The 23,174-nt window shown below is 48.9% G+C and overlaps 1 protein-coding gene across 1 annotated transcript in view; it reads right to left on the bottom strand.

The window, feature by feature from the left end:
- Positions 1-23,174, bottom strand: part of FAM107A (family with sequence similarity 107 member A) — a 39,780-nt gene that overhangs the window by 2,091 nt on the left and 14,515 nt on the right. The window contains exons 2-3 of the mRNA XM_044451984.1: positions 12,833-13,007; positions 2,185-2,341 (exon numbers count right to left, since the gene is read on the bottom strand). Coding sequence (XP_044307919.1) covers positions 2,185-2,341; positions 12,833-13,007 — 332 coding nt within the window. The remainder of the gene's footprint in view (positions 1-2,184; positions 2,342-12,832; positions 13,008-23,174) is intronic.

Here is a 23,174-nt window from a genome sequence, read left to right as displayed (position 1 = left end):
CCATGCCATGAAAAAGTCATCTGATGATGTTTGCAGATCAAGGTGCTCTCAAAGGCATAAAAGCAAGTAAATGTACATAACAGTTAGTAAAACGCCTAAGTGTGTAGGCACAGGAATAGGCCAGGCCTATCTGCTTCCTGGTCAGGGTATGGAAGCAGGGGCAGTAGTTGCAGGGCACCCCCCGCCCCCCCCCCCCAAAAAAAGAAGCTGACCTGCAAATCAGGCACACCAGGAAGGAGACTGCTTAGCTCAGCTTTCCCCTACATGGTGCTTTCCAGATGTGGCTGGGGATGATGGGAGTTGGACTACAACTCCTGCCATCCCCAGCTAAGTGCTGTAATAGGGATGTGCTTCAGAATGGACGCTGACCTTTTCAGGGCAAAGCACTTGGCAGCTCCCCTGCTGTGATGAACCTGGCTAGCAGGGCTGGCAGTGAGTGGGGTGGGGGGGAGAGCAGCAGGGGCTTCCCCGTGCAGAGGCGAGCAGCTCCCACGCATTTCCCATCGTGCCAATGCACGGTGGTGTCGTGGGCCACGGCACGGTGAGGGCTTGAGCAGAACCTGTGGGGCTTATTGCTATGGCTGATGTCCTGAGCACCATCCCAAGCCCGCTCCTTGGTTCGGAGCGCCCCCAGCGAGGCACATGCAACACTCCCCTCCCTTGGGGGGCCGACCTCCTCACTGCCTGTCCGCGGCTGCCACGGCCCCCTGTCCTCTTTCTCCACACTGCTGCCACTTGCTTGCTGGACAGGCAGGGAGCCGTGTGCTCTTCTCTCACTGCCACCACGACTGGCCCACAGCAGCACGTGATGAAAAAGCAGGTTACAAGGATGTCCGTGGGCCCCTGCTGGGATGTGGGCCCTTGACAGGTGCCCTACCATACCTGTCCTTGGTACCAGTCCTGGTACTATGCAGGAAGTGAGTAAGATGCTGGTGCAATCACAGCCTGGACAACACTCTGAACACCAGCAGTCCCAGTACCTGGGCTGGGGAGAAGAATTAGACATCTCCTAGCAAAATATCCCAATTAGAACTGGGGTGGGGGTGGGGAATGTAGTATTTGGGGAAAAAAGTAGCTGTACTTCTGTGAAGGAATGTGTCCAGCTCCTGTACAATAAATAAGTGTATGTTGCAACATAATCTGATTATTTACAAAGCTTGTAGAAGCCTGGGGCTGTTGTGGAATCCTTGCAGTTCCCTTTGCTTTGTTTATGCTTGCTTGCTAAATAGCTGTACTATAACTCACTGGAAATAAACTTAGTGAAGCCTTTCAATGGGCATCCTCAGAAAACTGGACATCTTAAGATGTCAGAAAGACACAACTTCCTTTGGATCTTAACTGTGCTGCCAAGGCAACAGCACCTTGAGGGTGCCTATTATAGCCTCTGAGAACGTGTTCCTTTAAGGGTTTCCTGGAACCCCCTGGGAGCTGCCCCATGTGGCCGAAGCGGATGCCAAAGGTCCTGCCCAAAACCTTTTGCTGCCTGAGACAAAAGATAAAATGGTTCCCTCTCTCTCATTTCATGCACAAGAAGCTGACTGGGATTCTAGCTGGCTCTTAATTCATTTGGTGGCATAGCAGGGGGGAAAGGTCAGTTAGCAAGACCTTTGGCATCCGCTTCGGCCACATGGGGCAGCTCCCAGGGGGTTCCAGGAAACCCTTAAAGGAACACATTCTCAGAGGCTATAATAGGCACCCTCAAGGTGCTGTTGCCTTGGCAGCACAGTTAAGATCCAAAGGAAGTTGTGTCTTTCTGACATCTTAAGATGTCCAGTTTTCTGAGGATGCCCATTGAAAGGCTTCACTAAGTTTATTTCCAGTGAGTTATAGTACAGATCACCCTGATTCCAAACCCCTGGAACCCTGCACACGCCTGTGAGGGGAATAACAGGAGAGCCATCTGCACAGCAGCTGTAAAGAATGGCTAGTGGTAAATGCATTATGCACACATGTTCTGCTAGAGTTATCTTGTGTGTGCACGTGTGCATGCGTGTGTGCAGGAAGGCTGGTGACCCCTATGCCACCAGGGCTCCTCATCCATTGCAAACAGGTTCACCATGATGGAGCTCCAGGGATGGCTCCCATACAATTCAGAATGAAAGCTGCCATGGATCAGGAGTGCCACTGGCACCAGTGTGTGTTTCAGATCAGTTTAGCATAGCAGATTTCAGAACTGGTTTCTACCTGATCCAGCCTCTGCTGCCTCTTCAGGAGCTCTTGTTCAAATGGAGACTTTAATTTCTTGGCCTCCTCTTCTTCTTTCCTCTGCTTTATCAGCTGGTTTCGTCTTCTGTGCTCCAGGACTCGCTGAAGTTCTGGTTTGCTCTCAACTCCCAATCCTCTATGAATGGGGAAGGGAGAGAAAAGGTTGAATGGAGTTTTAAGTACAAAAAGATGCATATTGGAAGGAAATAACTGAACTTCACAAGCTATATATGACTACCTGAAAGTAAGTCCCACAGCTCAGTGAAGCTTGCTCCAGCTATGGAATGCCTTTCCTAAAGTAGTTTGCTTCGCACAAACATGTTTAAATCAAGGATAGAGATTTAAGGGAAGGTAGTCAAGATTTGTAAGTTGGTGGTGGTGGGGAGCTTCCAAGTAGGTGGGCTCAAGGCATGGACATATACATTTGCACAAACACTTCATTCTTACCTATATACACATTCAGTTTCTTCTGTTTCCAGGCTATGTTGTTACTGATAGGAAAAATGTAAGTCCTTTAAAACATGTTTTTTGTATTTGCTTCACTTTGCTTTGAGAAGTTCTATTAAAGTCTGTGAAAATTTGGAGCTAGAACCAAATATATTCAGACACCTGCATACCCTTGCCTTTTTTTGGTATAAGCTGCTAACATATGCAAGACAATGAAATTGAGTTGAACATGCATGCTGAATACAGAATTTTGCTTTCCTTGGAACAGCATTTGCATCTCGCTCTGATGGAATTGGAGACTGCATACGCAGCCCTTAGAATTCCACTGCCATGGCCAAACGGCCATGCATATTTGTACATGGATCCAGGGAGTACAGCAGCAGCGGTAACAAGCCAGTTGCCAGTGGGTATGCATCTGTGGGTCTGCAGGGGGCGCAGTGGGTTAAACCGCTGAGCTGCTGGGCTGGTTGATCGAAAGGTCGCCAGTTTGATTCTGCACAACGGGGTGAGTTCCCGTTGCTCCGTCCCAGCTCCTGCCAACCTTGCAGTTCGAAAGCATGCAAATGCAAGTAGATGAAAAGGTACCACTTCGGTGGGCAGGTAACAGCGTTCCATGCACCTCGGTGTTTAGTCATGCCGGCCACATGACCACGGAGACTGTCTGTGGACAAACGCTGGCTCCCTCGGCTAGGAAACGGAGATGAGCACCACCCCCTAGAGTCAGGCATGGCTAGATGGAACGTCAAGGGGAAACCTTTACTTTACCTTTATGCATCTACAGGTCAGAAAAAGCATCACCCGGTGGATGGATGTCTGCACACAAATGCACTTTGTAAAGGCCCTGAGGGAGGTTTGTCAGGAAGGGGTGGGCAACTTGATTCTTACAGGAAGAGTGGCATGGCCAACCATTTGCTGGTTTGTCCTCTCAGGTTTCCTCCAAGAAAAAAGATGGTTAGAACCAAGCAGATCATTAATCTGTAAAAGGCCCCATCTGTGCATGGCGATGAAAAACATCTGGAAAAGCCCAAGCCGACCAGTTAGGCCTCTTCAGAGCTGATGAATTGCCCGCATCAGTGCAAAGATGCCGTCCAGAATTATTTTTATCCTCCCTGGCACTTTCTGTGATGCATCCTTAAACTGGTATGAAATAATTATGTGCATGAATAAAGAAACAAAGTTCCATTTAATTATATAATTGATATTAGTTATGAGGATTAATCATTTTTAAACCCTAGATCTTTACCTCCTTCTCCAGTAGGGGGAGCAATCTCACTAACAATCCTATGTGAGGCTCCTCTAACTTAAACACTGCTGGCATTGTTTTAGCTACAAATAGTTCCTGGTTATCACTCTTGGCCATCTGAATCCGCTCTCAAGATCAGCACCACAAGCACTAAATGGCTTTGCCATAGTGCTGACTTTAGTGGGCCTATTTAGTAGGTCAGAGAAAGAAAGAGCCCGTCTCCTTGGTGAGGCAGCTTCTCTTTCCATCCAGCCTGCCTTGTGGACGCGGTCAGGGGCAGGAAACAGCTTTCAGCCCCAGAACCAGGTTCAGTTTTGGAGACACTTTCAGGGACCATATCTCAGTGCTGGGCAGACCGAAAGGCTCGTGTTCTCATGTTCACCGAATGTGCAGCCAGCCAGACAAATCATATTTGTCATGTTGGCAGTTCACATTTACTGAAAATCTTAACTCTAAATCCCGACTCCTCACAAAGGAAACATGGGGTGAGTAAAGCAGTGGTCAGGAAAAGCCATGAGGCCTCACACCAGGATGGGCGAATGTCCTCTTTTCCCAAAGACTGTCAGAGGACTGTCTTCTTGTTTGAAGGCATCCTTGTCTGAAGGGTTCTGTAGTCCATACCTGCTTTAAGAACAGGGTCCTTTAAGATACCCATAAGCAGCACCCAGACAACACCCTATTCTTTGTTCCCTAGTATTGTAAGTTGTAATCTATTTCTATTTCCATTTTAATTAGTATTTCTAAATGTGCATCCCTATATATAAATTAGCACATGCATATTTTATGCAAATAGGTATCCTTTTTTGCTCTTCTTTTTGTCATGCCTAACTTTTTGGGGGGGGGGGCAGTTCACAAATGGCCACCGTGGTGCCCAAGCTTGTATTTTTTCCTTCTACTTCAGCTCTTCATGTATTTGCTGTTTTTGTTCTGTATTTATGAAATGAGTTGGCAACTGATTTACATTTAACTGGCTTTCTTCCTGTTTTTGTTTTAACATGCATACATAACTTTAACAATCATTCTAAAAAGGCATATTTCAGTTAGCCTACAACTAACTTCTTAAATATTTAATCCCACCTAGTTTTAATGTTTTCAGACTTTCTTTATAATAGTTTGGAAGAACTTGTTTTCATAGGACCTGCCTTCCATATGTTTCTGTACAAGTTCCTAGGATTACAGTGGAGAATCAGTTACACTACCTTGTGCTCCTCGGAGGACAGGAAAACATGGAATAAATTTGTAGAGCTGAAACCAAGTGCTGAGGGGCAAAGGAGGTAGAGTCAAGTGGAATCAAAACATCCAGGGGATCCAGGACAACTTGGCCTGAGCAGGATGTAGAACAAATGAAGCCACCCTAGCCAACAAAGCACATCTGGCCTCACTGATACCTGCCTTTAAGGGGCCTTTTCTGTTCAGTCTTGGCTTGTTGATGTTATGCTACCAGCAGTTGTTGAATGCAGCTGTTTCTGTCTGGCTTCTGGATGGACTTCTAATTTAAATTATTGTTTGAGCCTGTTTTACAATTTTGCAACCTGACCTGGAAGGGGTTTTCCCCCTACAAGGCAGGCTATACATTTATTATATCAACAGAAATACTAATAAAAATATGCAAGCATTAGTAGCCTTGACCTCACATTGCAGTGAACTTTCTGCTTGTCTCCCTCCACTCCACTGCCCCTCCAGTGAGATTGGAATGACTCACTCCAAATTCCTAGCTGCTCCCTGCCTGCTCTTCAAACAAGACCTTCATAAAGCAAATAAAAGAGGAGGATATGATTGGGAAAGAGACAGGATATTTACTCGCTCCTCTCCCTGCTTTTATGTAGAAGACTTTTTACAAGATCTTCATCTTTTTTGTCTGTCAATAGATGTACTTCTTAGGGTTGGGAAATCTCTGGCTATGATTTATGTTTTTTGGCTCCGTTGATGTCACAAGATAGCAAGAAGAAATGATGAGGTGATTTGTATTGTTTGAACAGAACCAGAGAGTGACACGTTCAATCGGCTTTGTGATTTAAGTACAATTAAGAAGACTCTGAGGTTTTCCATGGATCACCCATCAGGGCAGCCACATTCGCATACATACTTGCATCTACCTAGCAGATGTGCCTTATTTGGGTTTGTTTGAAACCTGATTCCAGCAAAAGCTCTTCTGCTGCTCTAGCTTCTTGTGGAAATGCAACCTTGCTGAAATACGCCTTCTATGCAACCTATTAAAGGGGCAAGAGGCCTGTCCCCTTTTGCTCCTGGCCACTCTATTCTCCGGGGGCCAGAATCAAAGGGAAAAGCACAGTAAGACAGACATTGACACGCACCTTTTTGGTTGCTACACTTTTGATTGCTGAGGAGACCAGGTGACTTTAAAACTAAATGGTGGTGTGTCTTTTGTTGTGGCTTTTCTTGAATGGTCTCCAGTCATTTGGGATTCTGAGTTGTGGTTACCGTCACGGCACCGCTCCTGTCAGTGGTGACTGCCCAGTCACGAAACAGCTGCTGCTGGGCCCTGGCAAGTCGCAAAGCACCCGCTTCACAAGAGCAAATGGCTGAGATGGAAGGGCAAGCAACCTGCCCAAGAGCCTGAGCACAAGGCCGAGATGCGGCCGGAGGCCCCAGATGCAAAACCATTCCTTTGAACCCAGGTCCAAAGGAGGAGCGCTCCAAAACCAATTTTCCCCCAAAATGCCCCATGTTGGAGACACACAGACACTACACACCCCACCTTGCAGTGGCACAAAGAACACAGAGGAACTCCCACCCCACACAGAAAACACACGCGTGTCCTGTGATCCCCCCCAACACATCACAGTTGTCCCACCACCCCAAGCCCCCGACCATCCAAATACCCCCCAATCTCCAAAATTGTCCCTCCGTGCCAACACCTCAGGATTGCCCACACACATGTGCAAAACTCCGGGGGTCACCAGCCGCTCCTGGTGATCCATGTGGGCACAAATGATGTGGCCAGGCAGGGTGTGGTTGGGATCACCAGGGACTTTGAGGCCTTGGGGAAGAAACTCAGGGAGCTGAAGGCCCAGGTGGCCTTCTCGTCAATCTTACCGGTCCGGGGATTTGGGCCAGGAAGGGACAGGAGGGTCTCCGAGGTGAACGACTGGCTTAGGGTGTTGTGCCAGAAGGAATGCTGTGAGTTCCTCGACCACGGCACTCGTTTTCTTGCCAATGGACTTCTGGCAAGGGACGGGTTACACCTCACGAGGATGGGGAAAAGGTCCTTTGGAGATGCTGTAGCGAGCTTCATCCGGAAGACTTTAAACTGAGCTGGGGGGGGTGGTTCAGGCCCCCCAATAACATGTCTGCACTGGACAAGTGTGGGGGGGAGGATCAGGGCTCTGGGAGCAGGGTTTCAGAGGTACTGCAGGGACTGACAGGACTCCTTCAGAGAGGGGCCAGATATTAGGAGGATGGGAGGAAGGAGGAGGCTGGGAACTCCAAGGAAAGGAAGCGGTGGGAAGGAGTTGAGGTGCATGTACAGCAACGCTAGGATCATGGGTAATAAGCAGGAAGAGCTTGAAGCTCTCCTGGGAATACGAACGTATAATCTGGTGGGAATCACAGAAACTTGGTGGGATGAAAGGCAAGTCTGGAATGTGAACATAGAAGGGTATCACCTTTTTAGAAAGGACAGGAAGGGAAAGAGAGGTGGGGGTGTGGCTTTATACGTCAGGGAAGGGATAGGATGCAGTGAGATAGAATGCAGCACAGACGGGGATTCGGTAGAGGCAGTCTGGGTGAAACTTAGGGGTTTTGACAGGGAAAGAGACCTGACAGTGGGGGTATGTTATCACCCTCCAGGTCAACTTGAGACCCTGGATGATGTCCTGACAAGCCAGATTCTAAGGATATCTTGGGGGAGAGACACAGTAATTATGGGAGATTTCGATCTCCCGGATATTACTTGGGAGACTCACTCAGCGGTGACAGCCAAGTCACATCACTTCCTAGAAGCTATAGAGGGAGGGTTTTTCACACAGAGGGTCTGAGAGGTGACAAGGGGGGGAAACATCCTTGACTTGGTCTTGACCAATAGGGAGGAGCTGATAGATGAAGTACAGATTAGGGGAGCTCTGGATGCGAGTGATCACTCCATCCTTTGCTTTGAGATCAGGGGACTGGGGACGTGCAGCAGGTCGAGCACTAGAAGCTGGGACTTCAAGAGGGCCAACTTTGGCCAACTGAAGGCCAGACTGGGGAAAGTCTCCTGGGATAGGTTACTGGAAGGTAAGTGAGTTGAGGAGGGGTGGATAGCACTCAAAAGGGAGGTTTTGGAGGTGCAAGCCTTGATGATACCTCTAGTCAGTAAGGTGGGGAGGTGGAGGAGAGTGCTGCCATGGATGCGAAAGGAGGTGGTTAGAGGGATTAGACGAAAGAGGAACCTCCGTAGGAAATGGGTACTGGGGGAAATAGACAAAAGGGTATATCGGGAGGAGGAGGCCCGTTGCAGAAGGATTCTTCGTAAGGTTAAGGCTTATTACGAGCTGAGACTTGCCAAGAATATCAAGAGCAATAAAAAGGGCTTCTTTCAGCATGTAAATAGGAAGAGGAAGGGGAGACAAGTGGTGGGACCACTAAATAAGGAGGAAGGAGATCCAGTGACTGATATGAGGGAACAGGCACAGATGCTAAATGACTATTTTGCCTCTGTGTTCTCTCCAAAGCAGGATGGGGGATATCCGCATAGGAGATTAGATGAGGCTGGGGACTTAGGGGCACAGATTAGAGTCACCCCCCTTGAAGTCGAGGGGTTCCTCAGGGCATTGGACATTACCAAGGCGCCAGACCCTGATGGGTTACACCCGAGAGTACTTAGAGAGTTGGCAGGGGTTCTCTCACGCCCGCTGGCCTCCATTTTTAAGACCTTGTGGAGAACAGGTGAAGTTCCAGAGGACTGGAGGGTGGCATCAGTGGTCCCAATTTTCAAAAAGGGTAGTAGAAGGGACACGGGGAATTATAGTCCTGTTAGCCTTACATCCATTGTAGGAAAAACAATGGAAAGGCTCATAATAGAGAGAGATCTAGTGATGCTAGATAGGGAAGGGAGGCTGACAGCCACGCAACATGGCTTCCGCAAAAACAGGTCCTGCCAGACAAACCTTGTGGAATTCTATGACAAGGTTTCGAGATGGCTAGATGGAGGGGATGCAGTGGATGTGGTATACCTGGATTTCAGCAAGGCCTTTGACAAAGTGCACCATGATATCCTGGTGGAGTTTTGGGATACACCAAAGCACTGTCTGGTGGATTAGGGTATGGTTGACTGACCGAAAGCAGAAGGTAACCATTAGCGGGGAATCATCGGGATGGCGGCCAGTGACAAGCGGGGTCCCCCAGGGCTCTGTCCTGGGGTCGATCCTGTTTAATCTTTTCATTAATGACATGGAAGAAGGGGTGAACAGTATGCTGATCAAATTCGCAGACGACACTAAAACTGGAGCAGTGGCCACAACTGAGGAGCAGGTACTCCAGATCCAAAAGGATCTGGACAGACTAGGGAAGTGGGCAGGAGACAACAGGATGGCGTTCAATGTGGATAAGTGCAAGGTCTTGCACTTGGGGCATAGGAATAGCTGTCATAAGTACAGGTTAGGTGACAAGTGGCTGGAGAGCAGCACTTGTGAAAGGGACCTCGGGGTGCTGGTTGACTGCAGGCTAAACATGAGTCAGCAGTGTGATGCGGTGGTCAAGAGGGCGAATGCCACCCTTGGTTGCATAGCCAGAAGTGCGGCTTCTAGATCAAGAGGGGTATTACTGCCACTCTACACGACTCTGGTGCGCCCGCAACTGGAGTATTGTGCTCAGTTTTGGGCCCCTCATTACAGAAAGGATATAGCCAGGTTAGAGTCAGTGCAGCGTAGGGCCACAAGGTTGGTGGCCAGTTTGCAGGGGATGCCGTATGAGGCGAGACTGAGGGAACTGGGTCTCTTCAGCCTGGAGAAGAGGAGACTTAGAGAGGATATGTTGGCGACATACAGGTATGTGAGGGGATGTCACATGGAGATGGGTAGAGACCTGTTCTCCCCTGCAGAGGAAGGCAGGACACGCTCCAACGGAGCAAAGCTCAGGGAACCCAGGTTCCATTTGGATGCCAGGAAGCACTTCCTGACAGTCAGGACCCCGAGGGTGTGGAATGGGCTTCCACGGGAGGTCGTGGAGGCCCCATCGGTGAGGGTGTTCAAGGATAGCCTGGACGTCCACATGGTGGGCATGTTGTGAGCGGAGCCAGCTGGTGCCGGAGGTCAGACTACATGGCCCGAGAGGCCACTTCTGACTCGCTCTGTTTCTATGTTTCTAAAACCCATTGTAATATGGCTACAAGATTCTGGATGAACATCAGGAAACATTTCCTGGCTGCTTGAACAATATGACAATGGACTCAACTACCTAAGGAAATTGTGGGCTTTGCAACATTGGAGGCACTCAAGACGCGGCTGGACAAGCAGCTGAGAGGGATGGTTAACTTGGAGTCCTGCACTGGACCAATGGCCTTACTGGCCCCTTCCAGCCCTACTGCTCCAGGACTCTGTGATTCTCTGGCAGTCTCCACAGCATGAATAACAGCTTCAGTCCTGTCTCTGTCCAGGTAGTAGCACAGCTGATTTATCAGCCTAAGCTGCTAAAGGCATGCCAAGCCTGCTTTTGGTGACAACACTGGATCAAAGCACCAAAACTAAATGCCCAGTCCTCTCCAGAACAGGTAAACCGCATTTGGCCAGGGAGACAAATTACCCACAAACAGCACCCCTATTTTGTCTGGATTGGAGATAGCTTATTGGCCCCCATCCAATTCATTTCCTTGCTCAGGGTCCAGTCCAAGACATCCACTGCCTCACTGGGATGTGATGAAGAGGGAAGCTGGGTGTCACCTGCACACACCTGGAATACCTTTCCCAGCAGATGCTGAAAAGCAGCTCTGCTGGACGCTATAGCCAAACTGCCTTGGGGCTCAGCAAAAACTTCCCAGTTCCACCTGGGCTGTATTCACTGGCGCAAGAAGTAAGTTTAGACCCAGTAAGGCCATTGGGTCCAATTGCCTTGTCAGTGCAGGACTCCAGGGTCCCAACATTCCTGGACCAGTTGAAGTCCGAAACATCTGGAGGTCAATAATCTGAGGACGCCTGCTTTAAGGAACGAGTTCGGCACATGGGATCAAGAAGGGGTTTTCTTTCATCATTATTTCTAACTGGCCAGACCTGTTTGGTATTTATGCAGGTGCACCGCAGAGCATCCTCAGGGTAAATGGAGGCACCTGTATGGATCCTGTCTGTCTGCATTAGCCCTGATAAACAAAAGGTCACCCTCCAGGAGTGTCTAGGCAGGCTCACTTGGATGCCCACCCAGCTCGTTCCTCTCCGATCACTGCAGGCTAATGTCTCTGTGGCTAATCAGGCACGGCATCCTTTCAGCCCCCACTGATCAAGCACCCACCTCCGTGCTTAGGAGAATGTGTGGCAAAAATTGCTGAGGAGAAACCAAACAAATAGATATCAGAGTACTACTGGCTAACAGGTGGAAGCAACAGTAGGCGGGGACACACTGTGGGTGGAGGAATATGCAAAGAAAATACCTGTCACACTCTGCTGCAATCTTCTCCAACTAGGAGCCCTCCAGATGTGTTGGACTGCAACTCCCATAATCCCCAGCCAGCATGCCAATGATCCAGAATTCTGGAATGGGTCATTCCCACGTTTTGAGGGCTCCAGGTGGAGGAGGCTGCCTTGCTGTCTTGTGGGCTATAGAACCATCCACATGAACTTCGGGCTCGGAATTCCACAACTCTGCATGGCTTAGTGCAGGCAACTTGTGGCCCTCCTCATAGCAGGCGGGACTACAAATCTCATCTGCCCTCACCCCTGGCTATGAGCTAGTGGGACTGGCAGACCAAAACACATGGGGGGCCACAGGTTGCCCATCCCAGACTTAAGATGAGCTGCCTTATCTCGGCTCTTTGTTTGTGGAGTCCAATGTGGTAAACGCCAAAGGGCAGTGAATTTCTAGCAACATAAACTGAGATCTTCCGCATCACCTTCTATGTCCTTTTAACTTTCCAGAGAACCGACTGGGGAGTTCTGCATGTAATGGACATGCTGCATTACGGATGATCAGCCAAACCCCCCTCTGGCTCTCTAGTATGAAATGTGTTCAAAGTGGCTTTGTGTTCAAAATGACTTTCCCTCCCCTGCCATGAAGGACTCTTGGCAGAAGGTCTAGGCAGAAAGAAAGACCTAGAACTTGCCTGGCTGGAGCATGCTGGGAGTTGAAGGACATTTTTCTGTCAATACCTAGGATTGTGCCCTAAACAGCAAATTCCTGCTCTGGGCAGTAAAACTCGAAAGGGTGCAAGCAGTTTTTGAGGGTGGAATATTTTCACCTCACCCAGGTCTTTGCCCTTTCCAAATTGTTTATAATTTATTATGCTTATATCCCAGCTTTTTCCATTATAAGGAAACCAAGGTAACTTACATGGTCGTCCTGCTCTCCATTTTATCCTCATGACAACCCTGTGAGACAGGCTGGGCTGAGGATCAGTGACTGGCCCAAGATTACCAGCAAGCTGCATGGCAGAGTGTGGACTCGAACCTGGATCTCCTGCATCCCAGACCACCGTTCTAGCCACTGCCCCATGCTGGCATTATAATAACTCCAGGCCTCTCTTCTGCAACTCCTGCACAGCAGCAAGACACTTGAAATCCTACCTTTCTTCTGGACTACAGAGCAAGCTCCTGACAGACAGACAGAAAGACAGACAGACAAGCAAACACACCCTGTTTTGGGGCAGAAAACAAGGCATCCCAGCTTTTGCAAGTGGAATAAATGATGCAGGTTAGTGGGTGCCACTTTTATTTACACACGGCATTTGCGTTCTTAGTTCTTATTTCTGCACACCTTGAGAGAGCCTTCTCCTGACCTCAAGCCCCTGCTCACCTTTTGTGATTCATCAGCAGCTCTCTGTGAAGTTCTTGGTGGCTTTTGGAGGCTCTGACAGGATTGGTGAGCTTTTTCGGTCTGATGAGATCAGGGTTTCCATCAATGTAGTCTGGATGGGCCATGATATTCCCAATATCGGGCCGTTCTCTCTGAATTTCAGAATACATAGATGCTGAGAGAGAGGGAGAGATGTCTTTAGATCAAATGACAATGTTGAGCAAAAATGAGACATATCTTAAGTCTGTGGCCTTCTAACATTAGAATCACAATTACTGTTTAGCAATTTCTATCTTGGAGCAAAGGAAAGAACTTGTAGTGAAGTTTGCAAGGCACTCTGGTTTGCCTCTCTCTGTTCCTGGAGGACAAACTCTCTAACGCATCATGCTTTGATTTTGAAGAGGGGGGTTCTCTTGTACCTTGTACTCCCTCATGTCTTGACAGAACACGTGTGTGTGTGTGTGTGTGTGTGTGTGTGTGTGTGTGAGAAAGAGAGAGAGAGAGAGAGAGAGAGAGAGAGAGAGAGAGTGCGAGCGAGCGAGCGAGCGAGCGCGCATCCATCTAACACTCCTCAACATATGAATGATGTTTGTTTGAACACCCCTGGAGTGTTCATTCATTCATTCATTTATTTCATTTGCATCCTTACTGCTTTGCTCCTGCAAGGAACCCAAGGCAGCTGCCATGGTCATCCTCTTCTCCCTTTCATCCTCACAACAACCCTGCAGTCTCTCAGGTAGGTTAAGCTGAGAGTCCCTGCCTGGCCCGAAGTCACCCGGCAGGCATCACAGCTGCACAGAGGTTTGCCTTCAGCTCTCCCAAAGCCCAGTCCAGCGCTCTAACTGCTGTGCCACGCTACCTCTTTTAGCCCTCACTTACTTCAGCATCTCTCCTGAAACACGCTGTGAACTGATAGAGGCACCGTTTGCAGAAGGCGCTGCCCTCTTTTGAGAGCAAGGGCTGCTCCTGCTGAAATGCATCACAGCTCAAAAACGACGCAGCAGGCATTAACTAGGAGTTGGTTTACCCCTCATCACAGACAAGCTTCACTGACCAGCTCTTAGCTCTGGCTTTCCTGGCTGGCTTTGACATTCTGCTCAGCATGAAGATGAGCCTGACAGTGGTGGACTCAGTGGCCAGAGGATGCGTCTATCGTGTCCCACCAAAGGTTCCCCTTCCAGAAAATGGGGAGGGTATAATAAGTGAGCAGGAGGCCGGGAAGACAGGAGATTAAGTGCTGAGGATGTGCAACTGGTTAACAGATCTTGTGGTTTAATTTTGTTAATTTCTTAAAAATCTGGTTTTAAATTTGGCTTTTAACTTTTGCACTGTCACAGTTATGATGTTTTATTTTACCTGCATTTTATATTGCATTTTAATTGTATTTTATCTGTTGCTGTAATCCACCCAAATATCTATATAATATCCCAAATGGTTGCAATTAACTGTTAATACAACAGTATGCATAATAAACTACTGGAAATTTGGCTCTGTTTTTAGCTGTAAGATTTAACGGGCATCAGGAGCTGGCACAACTGCATTTAAATCACTGTAGATTCATCCTCAAATCTGGATCTATTTGAGATTAGATTTGAAATTGCTATTAGATTTGAAATCGCTCACTTTGGATCTTTGTGGATGTTAGAATAACAAAGAGGACATTATTTTTCAGGGGTGACCAGACTTGCTCAACAGAAGCGCCACATGCAGTAAATGCCCGATGTCTGAGAACCGTAAGAGGGGAGCTGCGGGGAGCGGCTGTGGGCGGCGAGTAGCAAGCGAGCGCCGAGCTGCCAAATAAACGCATGCTGCTCCCGAGCCTTAGTCTGGCCACCCCATCTTAAGTTCACAATGTAATTACTAAATGTTAGATATGTAAACTTGCAGATCTGTCCTAACCATATATACCTAATAGTAAATCACAAAGAACACCTGCCACGCCGCCGCCAGCCCACGCCGGCAGAAGACCTGTGGCGCACGGCCGGGCCCGGGGGCCAGCTGATGTCGCTTCCGCGGCCACCGCCGGTCCATCCTGGGGCCGGGGACGCTGGGCCACCACTGCGGCTGAGGAGGGCGCTGCCATCTTGCCGGCCAGCGAGTTCCCCGCATTCGTCCTTGCACCCCCCATGCCGCCGTCGGTGAGAGCAATACTGGATTGGGGGCGGGCGCCGGCTTAACTCGCCGGGCGCAGCCTGGGGCCGGCGGCCAAAGGGTGGTCGCCGCCATTTGTGGCCGTTCGTGGCCGTGCGGGGACTGGGCTGGTGAGGGACTCTTTCGGTGGGTGGAATTTTATATCGGTAGACTAGGGAGTTTTATATTGTTTTAATGTTTTATTGTATTTTAATTTGTTTTTATGGAGTCGTTCCTGGCCATGTCGACAGTTGGGTTACCTGGGGAGCACGTGGGTGCCGCCATTGGGGTGGTTGTGGGCAATGGACATTACAGCGGTGGGGGCTTAATGTGTCCGCATAGAAGAAGGAGGGAAAGATGGTTGACACCTGTCCCTCCTTCTGGTTTTACCCCCAGCCAGAGGGTTCCAGGTAGTCTTGTCAACCACCCCCTGGGCCTGTCGGTGCTGCTGCTTAATGCCAGATTGGTCCACAACAAATCGTCCCTCATTCACAACCTGATTGTGGATGAGGGGGCCGACCTGGCTTGCATAACAGAGACCTGGGTGAGGGATGTCACCCTCTCTCAAATGTGCCCGCCCAGAAATCTAGTTCAGCACCGTCCACGCCTGGAGGGGAGGGGGGGTTGCTTTGGTTTACCGAGCCTCCATCTCCCTCACAGGACTTCCGGTCCCTTCAAGGCCGGGGCTAGAGTGCCTCTACTTGGTGTTGGGCGACCGAGACAGATTGGGGATTCTGTTGGTGTTCCATGCACCCTTCTGCCTAACAGACTCCCTGCCTGAGCTGACGGAGATTGTCTCTGTGTTGAGGACTCCCAGGATGCTTGTCCTGGGGGACTTCAATCTCCACGCCGAGACTGGTCTGTCCAGGGCGGCTCAGGACTTCATGGCCTCCATGACGGCCATGGGGCTGTCTCAACATGTCACAGGCCCGACCCATGAACGTGGACACACTCTGGACCTGGTTTTCTCGACGGGGCTGGAAGAGGGTGGTCTGAGGGTGAGGAATTTGTGTCTAACACCCCTGTCATGGTCAGATCACTTCCTTGTGAGGTTTGTGCTCGAAGAGTGGCCTTTCCCTCTGTAAGGGTGCGGACCCAATTGTGTGGGTCTGCCCCTGGAGCCGGATGGATCCGGATGGATTCCTGAAGGCCCTGGGGAAGTTTCCTGTTGACAAGTCTGGTGCTCCTGTCGAGGCTCTGGTCAAACTATGGAATGGGGAAATGACCAGGGCTATTGACACGATTGCTCCCAAGCGTCCTCTCCCGCCAGGCAGAGCCCACTCTTCCCCTTGGTATACACCTGCATTGCGGGCGATGAAGCAGGCTGGGAGACGTCTAGAGCGTACATGGAGGAAATCACGGGATGAATCTGACCGAACACACTTAAGAGCCCATTATCGGGTCTATGCTGTGGCGGTGAGGGTGGTGAAAAAGAAATTCTTCTCCGTTTCCATTGCCTCCTCACTATGCCATCCAGCGGAGCTTTTTCAGGTGGTACAAGGGCTGATTCATCCTGGCCCTAAGAAAGATCCGGTACCACCCTCGACGGCCCGCTGTGACGACTTTGCCAAGCATTTTAAGGAGAAAATCGCTCAGATTCATCACGAGCTGGACTCCACTAGTGACCCAGAGGCTTCTGGGGAGATAACAATGTCGCCGTCTGGTCCGAAATTGATGGATGAGTTTCAGTTACTGCGGCCTGATGATGTGGACAAGGTGCTTGGACGAGTACGTCCCACCACTTGCCTATTGGACCCTTGCCCATCTTGGCTAATTAACAATGCCAAACACGAGACAGGGACCTGGATCTTGGAAGTGGTTAACGTCTCTCTGAGGGAGGGTCGGGTGCCTGTCCCTTTAAAGGCGGTGGTAGTCTGACCTGTCCTGAAGAAGGCGTCACTGGATCCAGAGATGGCCACTAATTATAGACCAGTGGCCAACATCCTGTTTTTGGGCAAGGTGTTGGGAGCGGGTGGTGGCAGGACAACTCCAAGCACTCTTGGATGAAACTGATTATCTGGACCCATTACAGTCTGGCTTCAGACCCGGGTACGGTACTGAATCTGCCTTGGTCACCCTGTGCAATGACCTGTGCAAGGAGAAAGACAGGGGGAGAGCATCCCTGTTGGTTCTCCTGGACCTCTCAGCGGATTTCGATACCATCGATCATGGTATCCTTCTGGCTAGGCTAGCGGTATTGGGGGTCGGAGGCACTGCTTTGCAGTGGTTCTGCTCCTATCTCAATGGCCGATTCCAGAAGGTGATGCTGGGGGACTATGGCTCTGCACCATGGCAGCTATGCCATGGAGTACCGCAGGGATCCATTTTGTCCCCTTTGCTATTTAACATCTACATGAAACCGCTGGGAGAGGTCATCAGGAGGTGTGGGCTGCGGAACCACCAGTACGCTGATGATACCCAGCTCTACCTCTTGTTTTCTACCGATCCAGGTGAGGCAGTGGCTGTGCTGAACCGGTGCCTGGCTGAGGTAATGGGCTGGATGAGGGCCAATAAACTGAAGCTCAATCCAGACAAGACGGAGGTCCTGTTGGTTGGCGGATCGGGCTTCGGGGAAGGGGACCTTGACCTAGTCCTGAATGGGGTTGCACTCCCTCTTGGGGACAAGGTCCGCAGCTTGGGAGTGCTCCTCGACTCAGAGCTTTCACTGGAAGCTCAGGTGACAGCGGTGGCGAGGAGCGCTTTCTTTCAGCTTTGGCTGATCCATCAGCTGCGTCCCTACCTGGAGAATGACTGCCTGGTGACAGTGACACACACACTGGTGACTTACCGACTTGACTTCTGCAACGCGCTCTACGTGGGGCTGCCCTTGAAGACGGTCCGGATACTTCAACTGGTTCAAAATAGAGCTGCCAGGCTGCTGACGGGGACTGGGCGTTATGTTCACATGACTCCAGTTCTCTGTCAGCTTCACTGGCTCCCCATTGAAGTCCAGGCCCAATTCAAGGTGTTGGTTATCACCTATAAAGCCCTTAACGGCTTGGGTCCTGGCTACCTGAAGGAGCACTTACATCCGTATGTGCCCTCCTGCCCCTTGAGATCAGCGGGGGAGGCCCTTCTCCAGGAACACTCCGTGAAGGAAATTAGGAGGGCGAGTACCCGGAGGAGGGCTTTCTCTGCGGTGGTGCCCAATCTGTGGAATGCATTCCCCAGAGAGGTCTGCCTGGCGCTGTCGTTATTTGTTTTTCGGCGCCAGGCGAAGACCTTTTTATTTAAACGTCATTTTAATTGTTAATATTATTGATTGATTTTACATCTTTGGCCAGGATGTCTCCAACTATATTTTTATATTGTTATTATGTTATTTATTGTTGTGAGCCGCCCCAAGACTTCGGCGAATGGGGCGGCATAGAAGCTTTCTAAATAAATAAATAAAATATCTCCAGCTATTGCGGAAGATAAGCTTCTGCATAGCCTGAAGTGCCTGATCCTGGCTAACCTTGGAAGCTAAGCAGAATTAGGTCTGCCTGAAATCTGGATGGGTGACTTAAATGTTGTGAACTGCCCAGAAAGTTTTGGTAAAGAGGAGATGATGATGATGATGATGATGATGATGATGATAAAATTAATAACAAGAATATTGATGATAATGGTCTTGCTTTGAGGTTACATAGGCAACTGCAGCTTTAATTTTTTCCCCAGCTCTTCTCCAGAACATTTGAACACCATCCCTCCCCTTCCATCCCCATCTCTTCTTCATGATATTCACCGAGTTTTACTAGTATCAGAGATTTCAAAAGTCAAAGTGAAAGCTGAGAGGAAACAGGGCAGCCCTAAGTGAATTACAATCAGATAAAGTTGGGGAAGAAACAAAGAGAAGAATTCACAGTGTTGAGCAGCTTCCCATGTGATGCCAACAGGACTGGTGTCAGGGGAGCAAGAGGGGGGGGGAAACAGATCACAACCGGCTGCATCAGCGTAAGTGGGGTGAAAAGTTCAGTGCTGTTGCTAAACACCACAGGACTAGTTAGTCAGGTCAGTAATACCTTCCACAGCCAAATTATTTTGTATAAGAAAAAGAAGCTGCTGTTACTAATACATTGCTGGGAGGGTGGTTTTAAGTTTGCCACCAGTTTTCATGCACAGACATTTCCTTGCTGCAAATCATGAATCATTTGACTTGTGCAACACAAGGATTAGCTCAGGACTGCCCAGTACCCCAGTCTGGACTGATCCTCGGAGCAACTCCTTGCTCTGAACCCGTGCCAGCCCCAGGTTTTTGGGCCAGGCATCAGCAGGGGGAGCTTTTGCAGACAAGGGCCTGCACCACTTCTAATGTTTCCTTAGCTTTCAAGGCCAGAAAGGTGCTCAGTGAGTCTTCAAGCTACACGGCGAATAGATGGCTGAGTGGTGCAGTGCTGAGGAGCTCGGAGTGAAGCAAAGGTTGTATGAAAGCCACAAATTAATTGTCCCTTAGCCTTAACTGTAGAATGGAAATAAAAATAAAAACTGCGTCCACCAACTACAGCCATTGGTCTGTCTAGCCTAATATTTTCTGCATCTGCCTTCCCCACCATGGTGCCCTCCACATGTGTTGAACTACAACTCCCATCACCCCACTATGCTGGTTGATGGGGATGATGCAGGCCATAGTACAACATTCTGTGGTACACCATTCTGGGAAAGCTGGTCTGCTCTGATTGGTGGGGCATCAGTATAGTTTGGCCTGTGCAGGCTAGAAAGAGGAGAATTCTTGCTTTCTAAGGCTGGGCCAAAAATGAGAGGAAGTCCACGAATGCCAGAGGGACAGGGTGCTGAGAACTCTTTAAATAATAATAATAATAATAATTATTATTATTTGCATTGGCCCTTTGCAGGTGCACAAGCATATGTGTATGGCTATTCTATATGTGTAATCTTGACTGGTCAATTTTAATGTTTCAGCTGCCAAAGAGAGGACAAAGACGACTGCATATAAGCTAATTTGTGCATAGCTGCCATGTACCTGGCTATCAACAGAAAAGCAGCGGTAAAAGGCAAAATGTGGCCAAAGAAAATGCACCAAGGGGGGCATTACCAGCCCCTTAGCAATGTGATCTTCTTGGGTTTAAGCGCTGGCTGAACTGACACTTCTTTCAGCACGGATAAATAACAAAAAGAACCTCAACTGCACTTTTCGAAGGCTCCATTTTTTGAAATGAAAGTGGGAAGAGGGTTTTGCTGGCAGGAGGCCGGGATGCATGCTGGGGGCAGTTGGAGGACGGAGGGGGAAGGAGGGAGATAATCCATAGTGAAGGCCACAGTCACAGCACTGGTTGGTCACTAAGCAATGGACCCACCATGGCTTCCTCACAGAGTGATGTGAGAATCCACCTATAATGACATGCCCAGGTTCACCCAGAGAACTTCATGACTGAGTGGAGATTTGAACTTGGGTCTCTCAGGTCTTAGCTTGACACTCTATTCATTACACCAGACTTATTCATTTTATTTAATTTGTTCATGTGGATCATTTTATTCTCTTCACCAGAGTGACTTACCAATAATCAATTAAACAAGGCAGCCCCTGCCTGCAGGGGTACAAGTGAAGGCAGGGAACCCTCAAGGAAAAGGAATAGAAAGGGAAGTAGGAGAATACTATTTTAGCAAGACTGGTGGAACAGCCCTACATTTCCTTTCCCTGATCATCACAGATGGCCAATGACTTATTAGCTACTAAGTACTGCAGTACCCATGGGGTGGTTGGAGGCTCTGGGCTGGCTTGCTAACTACCCCACAAGCCACCCAGGCTGGGTTCACATGTAATGAGAAGCTTTGACACAAACTTGTCTTGCTCTGCATATTTGGAACGGCCACTGTGAAAGAAGCCCTGTGAGGAAATCCACCTACTGTGGCTTCCTGAGTCTGGGCCATGGACTCCCTCCATCTCATGGACTCACCGAATAAGATAGTCTTACCAAACTCATACACAGTTTGACCTTCATCTATAAAAGCAAATGGTTGGGTTTTGATGGGACATAAAACCACGATTAACCATTTTTTTAAAAAAATATTCTCATATGTGTGGAATCGGGTGACCTGGGCCTTCCCAGCCGCACGTAGGAAGGCCCCTAGGCTTGGTTCTCCATTCCAAGCGTTCCCCATCGTGCGAAACATGTTCTGTGCTCAACATTCCTGCCCTTCTCTAGAATCTGACTGGTGATGGTCTTTAGACCACATTATCTGCTCTTGGAAACAGATCAGCAGTTTCTTCGGACCGTGTGATTTGCCACTGACCTTGCTGGGCCCTGATGTTTGCAAATCAGTTCCTCTCATGGCTACCTGTGATAGGCATGTGTGAATATACATTCCACGTGGCACTAAAATATCCACAGTAGTTCAGAGAGCCATATTCCAGAGCAACCTTCCCCACCTTGGTGTCCTTCCAGATATTCCGAATCATTAGCCATGCTGACTGGGGCTCATGATATTTGAAGGCCCATGAGCCATGAAAACATCGGGAAGGCACCAGGTCGGGGTTGTCTGCTCCAGCACGTCGTGGCTCACAACCATTCTGTCTCCATTGTAGGCTTGCTGTGTGACTCAGGACAAACCTAGAAGCCCTGGAGTGTCAAAGACTGTGGGAACAGTCCCACGCTTGCCACACATGTATGCCAAGCCCTCTGCTTCTTGTGCTATCTTGTGTAGCAGTGCAGGTGAATAATTAGCACATGCAAAGAACAATGCGCTCCAAAATCAAGCAAAAGGTTGATGTTGAGACAAGTTAGAATGTTTGCCAAGAATATTGTATGGGTCACTGCAAGCTTATTGTAACTGAGGCATGCACACACTAGACAAGCTGAGTGAGTTTTTTAGGCAAATATTTACTTTGGTATCAATAAGAAGGAAGGGTACAGCGGTTTCTTGCCAGATCACACCTGCTGCGTCAGAAGTTTTGTAACGGATGCATAGTATACCAGCTTTCATTGCACACATTTTGTAAGTACTGCTGTTCTTTAAAGACAAAGAACATAGTTCTCAATCCCTGGGAACCTTTGGCCCTCCAGATTTTGCTGGGCTTCAGCCCCCATCAACTCCATGCAGCATTGGCAATGCTCAAGGGTGATGGGAGTTGTAATAGTCCAACAACACCCGAAGAGCCAAGCCCATCCTGGATCTAAAAACTTTGACTGGGCCCAGACATTTTTTCGTTGTCACAATTTGTTCTAGTTGTCACCTGATTTTTTGTGAGAGGATCTTCCAAGGGGTTAACAAAGGGGTTCGTGAGCCGCCCCGAGGCTTCAGCGAATGGGGCGACATAGAAGTTCCCTAAATAAATAAATAAACAATCTGCTGCACACCTATACCAGTTCAAAGGAACTGGCAAGACTGGTCAATGCTGTAAGATGGACGTGCCAGTTCCAGTTTAAACTAAGCTGAGATCCCAGCTGACCGTATTAGATGAATCATGTTGACAATCATTTACATGTGCTTGAGGGTATTTGGCAATGTTTTAAACTCCTAGGCAACAGGCAAAAAGAGAGAAGAAATGCCTCTAAAAAGTCCAAACATTTTCTGCTAGAATAGTTTATTTGAAAAGGTGAGTTAAACAGCTCACCCAGTCACGATTTTGTACCAGTCTTAGCTGGATTGCCATTTCCTTAGGAACTCCTCTTTCTTTCTAGGAAAAGAGTATAAAACACTCCTGTAGTTTCTCAGCATAGCATATGGACTGATCTAATTTTAGGATGTGTTCCCATACATTTAAATAACCTTGAAAAGTGATGGCCAACATATAGAGTTTCAGCATCACCAAATCATGGCAGCACCACTGCATAGTGCCCTGTGTTGAATTAAGCCCTAGTCCTATCTTGGCGTGATGACACAAACATACATAGATCAAGGCATCAGAAAGGATGAATAAATCTTTGTCCTGGCTGTGAAAGCCAGACTGTAAGGAAGGCCGAGCACCGAAGGACTGAGGCCTTTGAATTGTGGTGCTGGAGGAGACTCCTGCAAGTTCCCTGGACTGTAAGGCAATCAAACTGGTCAGTCCTGAAGGAGATCAACCCTGACTGCTCTTTAGAAGGCCAGATACTGAAGATGAAACTCAAATACTTTGGCCACCTCATGAGAAGGAAGGACTCCCTGGAGAAGAGCCTAATGCTGGGAACAATTGAGGGCAAAAGAAGAAGGGGACGGCAGAGGATGAGGGGGCTGGATGCAGTCACTGAAGCAGTCGGCGTGAGCTTAGGTGGACTCCGGGGGATGGTGG

This window comes from Varanus komodoensis, unplaced genomic scaffold (assembly GCF_004798865.1).
Source record: "Varanus komodoensis strain SLA01 unplaced genomic scaffold, ASM479886v1 scaffold6_4, whole genome shotgun sequence".
Taxonomy (NCBI): domain Eukaryota; kingdom Metazoa; phylum Chordata; class Lepidosauria; order Squamata; family Varanidae; genus Varanus; species Varanus komodoensis.
Note: the sequence above shows the minus strand (reverse complement) of the source record. Positions and strands in the feature narration are given on the sequence as shown.